Here is a 10,877-nt window from a genome sequence, read left to right as displayed (position 1 = left end):
CGCCATCTTGCGGTGGGCGCGTAAACTTGCTAATCGAGAGAAAAATCGTCGCTGCGTCGTGAGCATCTTCATGGACGGTCCGTTTCTTTTCGATTAACCTTCTCAAAAGCTCTCAGATACATCAAAACGAGAAATGGCCACCTCGAAAACTACAAATACGTATAACAGGCAGAATTGGGAGGACGCGGTGAGTTATTATTTATTTTCTACGTTGGAAAGATGCTGGAAATAATTCGTCCTCTATTTTTTATAATATTCCTTGAATTTCAGGAGTTTCCCATATTATGTCAAACATGCCTTGGAGATAATCCGTATATTCGTATGGTAAGTTAAGAGTTTGAGGAGATTCGTAATTTTTGCGTACTTTAGTCTTGAATGTTTAATTAGTTTTCTAGTCTGGAGAGAAATTTAACGAGTGCTATGTTGGGTTCATTACGTGGACTAGGTTAGGTTTATGATGCTCACCACTTGTATCACCGATGCAATCGTTCACTAATCAATTTTATTCATTTCAGACGAAAGAAAGGTATGGTAAAGAGTGCAAGATTTGTATGCGGCCTTTCACAGTGTTCAGATGGTGTCCCGGTGCACGTATGCGTTTCAAAAAAACCGAAGTATGTCAAACTTGCAGCCGTTTAAAAAATGTTTGTCAGACGTGTTTGTTGGATTTGGAATATGGCCTTCCTATTCAAGTACGCGATGCCGCACTTAAAATTAAAGATGATTTGCCAAGATCTGATGTAAACAAAGAATATTATGTACAAAATATCGATAATGAAATTGGGAAGCTAGATGTAACGACCCCAGCTGGAGCAGTGGGAAAGTCAGCGGCAGCGAGTGATTTACTGATGAAGCTAGCAAGAACGAGTCCATACTATAAGCGTAACAGACCACATATCTGTTCGTTCTGGGTTAAAGGCGAATGTAAAAGAGGGGAAGAATGTCCGTATCGTCACGAGAAACCAACAGATCCAGACGATCCGTTGGCTGATCAAAATATTAAGGATCGTTACTATGGAGTAAATGATCCTGTAGCTGATAAATTAATGCGCAGAGCAGCTGCAATGCCAAAGCTGGATCCTCCAGAAGACAAATCCATCACGACTTTATACATCGGAAACTTGGGAGATGTATTAACCGAAAAGCAATTGCGGGACCACTTTTATCAGTATGGTGAAATTCGTTCAGTGACAATGGTACCAAGACAACAATGTGCATTTATTCAGTACACACAAAGAAGTGCCGCCGAAGCTGCAGCTGAGAGGACATTTAACAAGTTGATCTTAGGTGGAAGAAGATTGACCATTAAATGGGGCCGTTCCCAGGGTCGGCAAACAGTGTCCGCAGCAGAAGCAACGAGAGAAATGCTAGAACCAGTTCCAGGATTACCTGGAGCATTGCCACCTCCTCCAGAGAGTATGGGAAACAATTTCTTTAATTTGCAAGCTACTCCAGGTATAATGTCTACTATGATGATACCTCCTCCACCGGTTCCACCACAATTCATGTTCCCGCCTCAAGTGGCAGCAGCGGCAGCAGCAGCAGCTGCAGCTGCAGCAACCCCAATCTTTCCTCCAGGAACAACGCCCATTCATTATCCAAGTCAAGATCCGTCCCGAATGGGAGCTACTCAAGGTATAGGCAAGCCTTGGCCTGAAGAAGATTAATGTACAGTCTCCGATACATTACATACAATAGAAATGTTTAATTCTGTTTTTACTCAAAACGGATTAATTTATAATATAAGAAAACAAAGTATTGAACTTAAGGGCCTGCTTTTCAGGTGCTCTTATGTTAAGTGCTGCTGTTGTGTAACATTAAATCTAAAAACACGGTACATATTTTTCATTTATATTAATGAGGCAGTACTTTTAATAGATGTTTCCTTTATTAACACCTGTGTAGTGTCATTGCCCCTATTCCGTTGTATCCTATGTAAACTTGAAACGTAAAATATGAAAAACTAATGTTTGCATTTTTTTTAACAAAACCGTTTTTTTAACAAGAAAGTTCCAGCTTTTCGAATTTTCTCTAGTTTGACATAAAAACGTTACTAGTATGTCATAATTTTTCGACATTAATTCTGTTGTTTAAAAATATGTGTTTTTATTAGGAGCATTCTCACAGGTTAACTTTCTAAGTACATTGAATATCTCAACTGTACCATCTTTGACTGGGCAGATTTCGTTTAATAAATAATCACTTAAATAATGAATATGCACATTAAGGTTATGTATAAATAATATGAAGAGACTTATAGATACGTATTGTTTCTTTGGTAATTAAAACTCTACTGGATCGTAGACTGTGTCACTTGTAGGATCACCCTTTAATAGAGCTATAATCATGCTGTAAAGGACACAAAGATAAGATTAATAAAAGTGCTTACAAATATTTATCCATTATCTAAATCATTAAATACAGTAGTTACCCATAAAGGTAGATGAAAAAGAAGATGAGATAATGCCCGAGGTATATCATGCAATCTCGTATATGCCTCTTGAGCTGACCACGATTGTGGATTTCCGTTGGATCATAGATACCCATGTTTCCCTTAGGCACTGTGAAGTACTCATAGAAGAGCCAAATAATCATTGGTAGATTTCCCAAAGTCAGTATCCACTGACCATAAAGTAATAGAACTAATACTAAAAATGTATGCGCTACAAGTTTTGGTACCACCCACTGAAAACATAAAATTAATTTATATTCCAGAACAATCAGTGGTTCAAGTTCGAAAGACAATAATTACCTGATTAAGTTTTGAACAACACTGCCGAGCATTTAAATAGTCACATTCTAAATCCGAGAGTGTTATTACCTTAATATAACGTTGAGGAAAAAAATTGTTCTCGCTCTTTGATCGTTCCATACATAATTATATCTAGATATTACTAAATTAATTAACATTAATATACATATAAGGGAAAGGTCCAAATCTACCGATGCATAATCAAAACTCAGAATGAATAGATCCAATTTGATTTTAAAATTAATTGACTTCGCCGTCGAGACACTGTCTGAACGTGCCGAAATGAAAATCCCTAGTATAACAATGACAAATGAATCAAATTGAACTTACGCGTTCCTTCCCTATTATCACAAGTTATTTCAGTCGAAATACAGAAAAAAAGGATACGAAGTAAACTAGCATGAAAAGAACGACGCCTGTATCGACCAGTGCTAGTGCAAACAACAGCGGCTCTGAAATCATACTTATCGGTAGCCCTTTATCAGTGTAAATAGAGCAAAGGTAGGTCCAATCTTAAGCTCCAGCACTTCATTGGGCCGTTATTTTAAACGGTGGATGGCGCAGGTTGCTTCGTTGCACCTGTACCCCGAATTACCGATTAAATTCAACGGAATCGACTGTCAATAAGCGTTCACTCCTTCCACCTTTGCGCAATTTGGTTTCTCTTTGTATTATTGGCTGTATCGGAAACGTAACTAGGACGTCCGGTCCATAGATTAAAAACTAGTGAAGATGGTGGTCGATCGTATGTGAGCTGTGTGAAAAGAAGGGCGCTGCCATCGTTGTCTTCCGAACATACCTTTGTACTTTTTCTTTCCTATTTTTATAATGAATAATTCCTGTCAAACACCGATATCGTTCGACGCAATAAGAGTGATAAAAATGACGTATCTAACATAACTATGTTATTAATTTAATCGTATTCCGTGTTACATTTAAACTTTTCTTTCTTCGTCCACGGGTTCAAGACTCAGATGTTAGAATGAAATTGTTTCTTTCATTGACGATATTTCTTTTAAATGGGATGAGGGTAGAAATTGTACAGTTGATAGACCGCATTTTAATAATTAAAGGTCTTCACGTTAACCGCCTGTAACGGTATTTTCGTCTGCTTTTTTCAATCCAAGATGGCGACAATCACGTGACGGTCGCCGTTGCCTTCTACCCCTTTTGGTTGTTTTTGATTTTGTGCCCTCTCCCCCTAGACAAGTCTAGCTGAATCCTAGTTATATTCTGACATTTTCTGCTATATTCATGTAAATTATTGGTTTGCCCTGTCTCTTTATTATTCGTGCGAGGGTCATTCCGAATGAAGCGTAGGTCATATTCGGTTGTCCCCAATTTACGCGTGAATCGTGCTTTACTGCCCACTGCCCTTTTCGCAACGTAGCCATTTTTTTTGTTTACTGCCTGAGAAGCGTTTTATCAAACGATCAGCTGATGATCGAATTGTTGAAATAATTGTCGTCCTGCTGCGGCTTTCAGGCGATGTCAGCTGGCAAGGAAAACAAATGAGCTTCTTTAGGCGTCACCGACGTGATTAGGCGAATCAACTTTCTAATCAAGTAGGTACGTACGGTGGTTAAGTATTCCGGAACGTGAGCGATAATGATAGCTTTCAGGTTTCTACGCTAACGCGGCAGTCCGATAAATTTAACCTGTTAAGAGGCTAAGAGGGTATCTCGCGGGTTGCCGTTTATCAAGAGATAAGCGAAGAGAGAATAAACCTCTGTGCAATTAGTTCAGATAAAGTTAGGAACTGGCTCTACGATTTTCGTTAACATTAGTTGTAAACTAATTGGTGAGAAAACATGATGCGTTGCAGCGATCCTGGCCCAACGATGGGGAATGCTGGCAGTAATCAGCCTGTTTCGCATCATACCGGCCATGTGAATCGAGAGATACATCGTCAGGGTAAGGACATTCCACCATCTTCCCCAAATAAGGATGGACAAGCGTTTGTCTTTGATAAGAAGCCCAGTCAGAAGATAGTATTCCAATCTTCTCACGAAGACGAAGAACCATATTATACAAAGGTATAGGCAGAAAGTGTTTATTGTTTAAAAGCAGTTTTTAGACTTGAATGAACACATAATACAGTGGAAAGTTTTCGTAATTTTTCAAACAGAGAGAGCAGCACGAAGGTGACAACTTTGGAGCTCAGCGGCCACGTTCGAACACGGTCTCCGAGGGTACAAAAGTATCGGACAGTAAAGTCTTGCCAACAGTATTCAAATGGGAAGGAGGGGGGAAACAAGTTTACATCAGTGGTACATTCACTGGATGGAAGACATTACCTATGGTAAAAAGTCATGGAGATTTTGTAACTATTATTGACTTGCCGGAAGGAGAGCATCAGTATAAATTCTTTGTCGATGGAGAATGGAGACACGATCCTGGACTGGTATGCGCTACTGTATATTAATTATATATTTTATATTTTCAATCATAATTTACATTAGATATGTTCTCAAATTGAATACATTATTTTTTAAATGCCATGCAACTTGTAACTCATGTTTCAGAAAATAGTTGACAATGGTACAGGGTTTAAAAATAATTTAGTATCGGTAAAGAAGTCTGATTTTGAAGTGTTTCAAGCACTTGCAAAGGATAGCGAAGGAGTTACTAGTAGTGCACAAACTGAATATGGACAAGAGATACCTCCTCATAAGCCTTGGGAAAAAGTAGCGGGTCCCCCGATTCTACCACCACATTTATTACAAGTCATTTTGAACAAGGACACGCCTTTATCGGTAAATGAGTTCTTCATAATTTCTAATTCCATGTTTTGCGGCTATCGTTGAATTTCTTGAACTCGCTAAATGGTTAATTCAACTGTTTGGTTTTCAGTGCGAACCGACACTTTTACCTGAACCGAACCACGTTATGTTGAATCATCTCTATGCATTGAGTATTAAGGATAGCGTAATGGTACTCTCGGCGACACATCGGTATCGAAAAAAATATGTCACTACTTTATTATATAAACCAATTTAAGCCTGTGCCATTCCTGGTTCAATTTGTTAACGAACCACAGCTGGTTAAGAGAAGAAGATTCTTCAACCTTGCGACAAGTGACCGGCCGTAACTCTCGTGACTACGTAAAAACAAAGGTAAATTATTTTGAAACGAGGTGAAAATAAAATATTGTAATACGATACTCTGTACCTTAATCGAACATATTGTATAGTTATTATTTATTAAAAGAGGACATCGGAAATGTGATTTAAGCAAATGAGTTACATAAATACTGTTGTGAGTTTATAATCCATCGAATTATTACTAAATATAATGTACATATACCAATTTAATATACATATAAAAACAAAATACAATTTTAAGTGCAGTTAAAGCTCATTGTCTAATGGAGGTATAACAATATTTAAAAGACTAGAATATACTTCTTAGAATAATTGTCTTTCTTCAGTTAGTAGAATCCTCGATAGCATTGGTATCTACATCGGATTGCAATGAATAGGGAGGTTCAGACCTCGTTCGTAAATAATAAGATCCTGATGCAGAATGACTGACATGGGCTCCCATTAAGGCAGTATCGTTGTCCTCGCAGTCTCCCTTCGTAAATGCATTCCAAGACGAACACTTCTTTGCTGGAAATCCTGTCTTTGAATTTATGCTTTCGGTATAATACATGTATGACCGTCCATGGCTACAAGCCTCTGTGCATGTAATGATTGAGTTTTAGTAATTACTAATCTAAAGGATATAGAACAATACTTTATATTGCGTGAACAATCTCTTGAAAATATTTCAGAAATTTTACCTGTAACTTCAACAGTACAACAACATCCAGGTTGAACGGCGACTCCACCATTTGGGTAAAAATCGACGTGACCAAGAGGTTGAAGAAAGCCGAGAATTGCCCCGCAGGTATGAATGATGTCAACAAACTTTGCGTCCGATGGATCTAGACGACGATTTTCTGATGCTAGCACATGAAATCCTGGTGACGCTGGATCCAAACCAGTTATTCTTCCCAATGTTCCGTTTAATATAAAGCCAGCATTTCCAGCTACATGTGCGCCAAGAGAATGACCTGTATACGGAAAATATTTTGGTAGAATTTCGAGATGAACCTTTTCAAATTTGGATTGATAACTCACCGATAAAGTGAACATCGCCAATCTTTACGCCAGCTTCTCTAGCAAGAAACTCGATGAACATTGCAGCATCTGTGCCAACTGTTACCGTATTGTGCACTGGGCCCAAATAGAAGGAGCTCGCTGCTAGTGGTTCCCAATCAACCATGAAAATGTTATAATCTGCATAAGTCAGGTATGCTGAAAATATTTACACCAGATTATTGATTAGACCAGAAGACCAATATATTGATTTATTAAAAAAAAAAAATGATCATTCATCAGACATTTACATTTTAAATCTCATTTCTTTACCTGATTTCATTTCTAACAGACCGTTACTGAATACAGTTGATTTCCACCCATGTGTGATAAATTTCGTTTTCCGTGATGATGAAAAGCCAGATGCTGTCAGAGCCGCCGTGTCGTTGATGGGTATGGCTGTGCCATTTTCTGGGCCCCCTCTAAAAAATAATTTTCAAATAAAATATATGTCAATTCATATAGTATGAATCATTTTAAAATAATATTATTTTAGCGTTCTTTCAATTGATTGCTTCGATCTAGTGATCGGGCTAAGTGGCGAATAAAGACTCACTGTTTGGAAATAGACTCCATAGTAATATATCTTTTCACAATACCGTATAAAAAGATAAAACGTGATGGATGAATCGAATATCCCTCGGGTGTCAGGCTCTTCCTTTAAAATAGCAACTTGTGGGACCCCGTTCCCATCAGGAAAGAATATCCAGTCTATCCCATAGTTCGAGTCATTCCTGCGTCTGCCACTGTTTATCACTTGTGAATCTCCATAATTTCCAAAAAGAATTGCAGCTAGCAATAAGAGGTAAGAAAATAACCCATCTAATGACATTTTCATTCTACTAGTAAATGTTTAAACACGAGATTTACGGTCTTGGACCTTACAGACTATAGTTAAAGGCTAACACCATACACTCGATACCTTAGGAAGAACACAGTCTTATAAATCCCCTTAGTATCGCAAACCTCGTAAATACTTCACTTCTTGGCCCACTTTTTCTTCATTTATCTTCCCATTATCGTCAATGCGGAAGTACTAATAAGTAGCTTCCTGACTTTTAATTATGCAGAGGTGCAGGTTGGTATCTAATTAACTCCACGTCAAACAGATAATATTGTATGACCACACCGGTTTTTGCCCCTGATAAATGATATCGCACATGCACTATTCTCCACATTTGACTTACACTACTAGCCGAGGATAATGAAAGTACAAATGGAATCATTATCACTTTACTTCAAGATCACTTGAACTGGTTTAGGATCGTCTCATCAATCGAAACAACAAGGTACAAAGGTGTATATGATAACTGAGCCACATATCTTTACCCGATTATTGCAACATTATTGTGAACAATGTTCGAGATCCACCTCGATTTCATCATGGCACGGTTGGAGATTCCACGTGTTATCACACGGTCTTGTTACTCAATGGATGTCGACTGAAGATAAAGACTGCAGGTAATTTCATTCATTTCTATCCATAGGATAGTATTAAGAATACAGTAGATTTCTCATGATATCCGTGGTGGAAATCAAAACCTGAAATAATGGAATTTAACTTTCTTCTATCAAAATGATTCCACGAACGCTTACCTTTGTCAATTGCAACGTGCCCAAATTCTCCTCCACTGAAGCACCCTGTCAGAGGTACATCAGGAAATACTTTCCTGAACAATTTCGATTCCACATCCTTGTGATTGAAAATTCTAGTGCCACGTAAGAGACACGAGAATTTTAGTCCTACCGAATATTTCCTTAATTTGATATTAGCCCTGAAAATCTTAAGTTTCTCTTCGATCATCTTTTTTGTAGTTTCATGCTTTATTATAACGGACCATGAATCTACGTCTGCACCACTGATGCGTATGGCAATCCAAGACAATGGTGCACTGCATGATTTCTTTCTGGAAAACTCTTTGCATAAGTATAAACCTGGACATATTCCTCCACACATAGGGATCCTCCTAAGGCCATAGCGTCTGAAAAAAAAAAAAATTAATCATTGGTAATTCTTTATTATAAGTATCATCATTAAATAATACCTTGTAATGGACTTCAGGGTATTTTTGATAAAGGATAAACTAGTGGGAAGAGCAAGCAATATTATGCATTTAGCGTCGGGGCTATTCATAAATGCTTGAAGGTCCTTTTTATTCTTATATCTTTCACGGTTCTCGCTAGAATATGAAAATGAATAGCTTGTGATCTCGACATTAGGAACCTTAGGCAGGAAAAAACATGATATCCTAGTGTCATCGGTGTCCTCTATCTCCGTTTCGTCGCATACCACTCCGTAGGTATTCACAATTATGGTATCACAATCGTGAGGCAGATGCTTGCAGATACAATCTTGAAATCAGACCCAGATTTAGTTCACTATTTATGTTGTCCCAAATCAATGACACCGTACGATTTTGTGACAAATGCTGGAAAAGATACCATTATGGTTTGAAGTACAGTTCCAACGAATTCGTTCGGTTTTGTTTAAATTGTGAAACAATAATCCCATCACTGGTTTAATCCATAAATTGTTAATGCATTTCCTGTGGAGGGTATCGTCTTTTTTGCTTGGATCTTCGTCAAGGTGGATCATAAATACATCTGGCCATAACCTGGCTTTCTCTTCGTCTAAAGCAGCCTTCTGCCAAACTCTAAAGAAACGTAAAAAATTAAGAGTTTCAGCGTATAAAAAAAGTTTGCAGATTACTCGTAAGACCTGATACAATGGCAACTGGACAATCTTAATTATTCAACTTCATTGCCTGTTAGATGACAGGATGTCACGTCTATCCTAACATAACCTATCATAATCCTACTCGTTCGGATTTTATTTAAGTGATACTTTGAGCATTCCGCGGTTTCTTAATCCCAAAAGCGCGCACCTGGAGACATAACCAGCGTTCTTCAGATCTCGTATGTTCAAGTATTTCATTATGATCCTTAGCACGTCGTAAATCAGGCATCTTTCGGCATTGGACCAAGATCTGTCATCAGGAAACTCTGACCTTTCCTCGACGGCGAACTCGTAACACCTTTCCCTTTTGGCAATTTTGCAGTCCTTTTTTTCATTATTTTCCATTCTGTTTGACAGTGCCGTTCCTGCGGCACAAGCCAATACACTACAACGCCATGAATGGGTTTTTCAAGGGGTATACAATACTGCACATTAGATTTCCTAATCCACGGCGCATGGAACTGAGAAGTGTTGAGATGTTGAGAGCTTGTTGACAAGATTGGTTAAATAAAATGGCGGACTTACACCATGGGCGTAAAAATGTATGATGGAGCCGAAGTTCCATTTTAGACCGGGGGGAAGCATAGAGTTTGAAAATTCTCGGTAACATTAAATTGGAGAAGGTAACTGTGAAACATACCGTAAGTTACCGGGAACATTGAGAATTTAAGAGAACGTTAATTTTGTTATTTACACTTTAGGTTTCTTCGTTTAAATAACTTTTTTTTTTCAATCAACTTCAAAGTTCAAGCTAAAGAGTAATAATTACTATTAGAAAATATTGATTATAGGGTCGTATTTACCTCCAGCTAAAAATATTCACGTATGTACAACTTCACGGAAAATTCCATGCCATTTGTTTCAAACGAACTGATATTTCATTCCGCGACGAAGCGAATGGGAGGTTTTGATTGGTTACGGAGAACGTACAACGGAAATTCCTCTCTACGATGTTTCTCTATAGCTAATCGAAACTTCTCGTTCGATCTGTTGGAAAATTCAAATTCTCATAATTTCTCGATAAAAAAGGCTTTAGTGAAATTACCGATAAGTTACCGGGAATTTCTCTTCGTTTCTGACGTAACTTATTGGATTTAGAACTCTACATAGGGGGTATCCAGAAACAAGTGCGTTAGTTTAGCACTTCCGCCACTAGAGGGCCGCACAGGACGTGATCGGAAAACCCTGCCCATGAGCAACCCCTCACAGAGATGAGTTGGGAGATTGCTCACGGAAGGGATCGTGC

General features: G+C 38.2%; 5 protein-coding genes across 9 annotated transcripts; 2 read left to right on the top strand and 3 right to left on the bottom strand.

Annotated features, from left to right (window-relative positions):
• The first annotated feature begins 27 nt into the window (after positions 1-27).
• Positions 28-1,894, top strand: LOC105702861 (pre-mRNA-splicing factor RBM22). Its single transcript, XM_012430775.1, has 3 exons — positions 28-187; positions 271-324; positions 516-1,894. The coding sequence occupies exons 1-3, from the start codon at positions 134-136 to the stop codon at positions 1,665-1,667; spliced, it is 1,260 nt and encodes a 419-aa protein (XP_012286198.1). The 5' UTR covers positions 28-133; the 3' UTR covers positions 1,668-1,894.
• Positions 1,895-2,081: 187 nt separating this feature from the next.
• LOC105702866 (protein cornichon homolog 4) lies at positions 2,082-3,274 on the bottom strand. Its single transcript, XM_012430787.2, has 4 exons — positions 3,140-3,274; positions 2,753-2,821; positions 2,432-2,685; positions 2,082-2,349 (listed from the first exon to the last, which is right to left on the bottom strand). The coding sequence occupies exons 1-4, from the start codon at positions 3,212-3,214 to the stop codon at positions 2,283-2,285; spliced, it is 465 nt and encodes a 154-aa protein (XP_012286210.1). The 5' UTR covers positions 3,215-3,274; the 3' UTR covers positions 2,082-2,282.
• Positions 3,142-6,096, top strand: LOC105702865 (5'-AMP-activated protein kinase subunit beta-1). Of its 5 annotated transcripts, none has more exons than XM_012430784.1 (6): positions 3,142-3,253; positions 4,238-4,321; positions 4,578-4,788; positions 4,881-5,156; positions 5,278-5,508; positions 5,606-6,096. In XM_012430784.1, exons 3-6 carry the CDS (start codon positions 4,594-4,596, stop codon positions 5,750-5,752), a joined length of 849 nt encoding a protein of 282 aa, XP_012286207.1. In that variant the 5' UTR covers positions 3,142-3,253; positions 4,238-4,321; positions 4,578-4,593; the 3' UTR covers positions 5,753-6,096. The 5 variants fall into 5 exon arrangements, with proteins under 5 accessions (XP_012286207.1, XP_023289011.1, XP_012286206.1 ...); XM_023433243.1 differs by lacking the exon at positions 3,142-3,253 and adding an exon at positions 3,933-4,068 and having other exon boundaries at positions 4,238-4,317; XM_012430783.1 differs by lacking the exon at positions 3,142-3,253 and adding an exon at positions 3,933-4,068.
• Positions 6,004-7,753, bottom strand: LOC105702863 (pancreatic triacylglycerol lipase-like). Its single transcript, XM_012430778.2, has 5 exons — positions 7,494-7,753; positions 7,168-7,316; positions 6,877-7,053; positions 6,537-6,809; positions 6,004-6,432 (listed from the first exon to the last, which is right to left on the bottom strand). The coding sequence occupies exons 1-5, from the start codon at positions 7,730-7,732 to the stop codon at positions 6,179-6,181; spliced, it is 1,092 nt and encodes a 363-aa protein (XP_012286201.1). The 5' UTR covers positions 7,733-7,753; the 3' UTR covers positions 6,004-6,178.
• Positions 7,754-8,113: 360 nt separating this feature from the next.
• Positions 8,114-10,138, bottom strand: LOC105702862. The gene is made up of 5 exons (XM_012430777.1): positions 9,780-10,138; positions 9,337-9,548; positions 8,940-9,246; positions 8,491-8,876; positions 8,114-8,436 (listed from the first exon to the last, which is right to left on the bottom strand). The coding sequence occupies exons 1-5, from the start codon at positions 9,974-9,976 to the stop codon at positions 8,372-8,374; spliced, it is 1,167 nt and encodes a 388-aa protein (XP_012286200.1). The 5' UTR covers positions 9,977-10,138; the 3' UTR covers positions 8,114-8,371.
• Positions 10,139-10,877: the final 739 nt, after the last annotated feature.

This window comes from Orussus abietinus, unplaced genomic scaffold, assembly GCF_000612105.2.
Source record: "Orussus abietinus isolate OABI.00-Male unplaced genomic scaffold, Oabi_2.0 scaffold631, whole genome shotgun sequence".
Classification (NCBI taxonomy): Eukaryota; Metazoa; Arthropoda; class Insecta; order Hymenoptera; family Orussidae; genus Orussus; species Orussus abietinus.
This window is presented reverse-complemented; position numbering and strand designations above follow the sequence as displayed.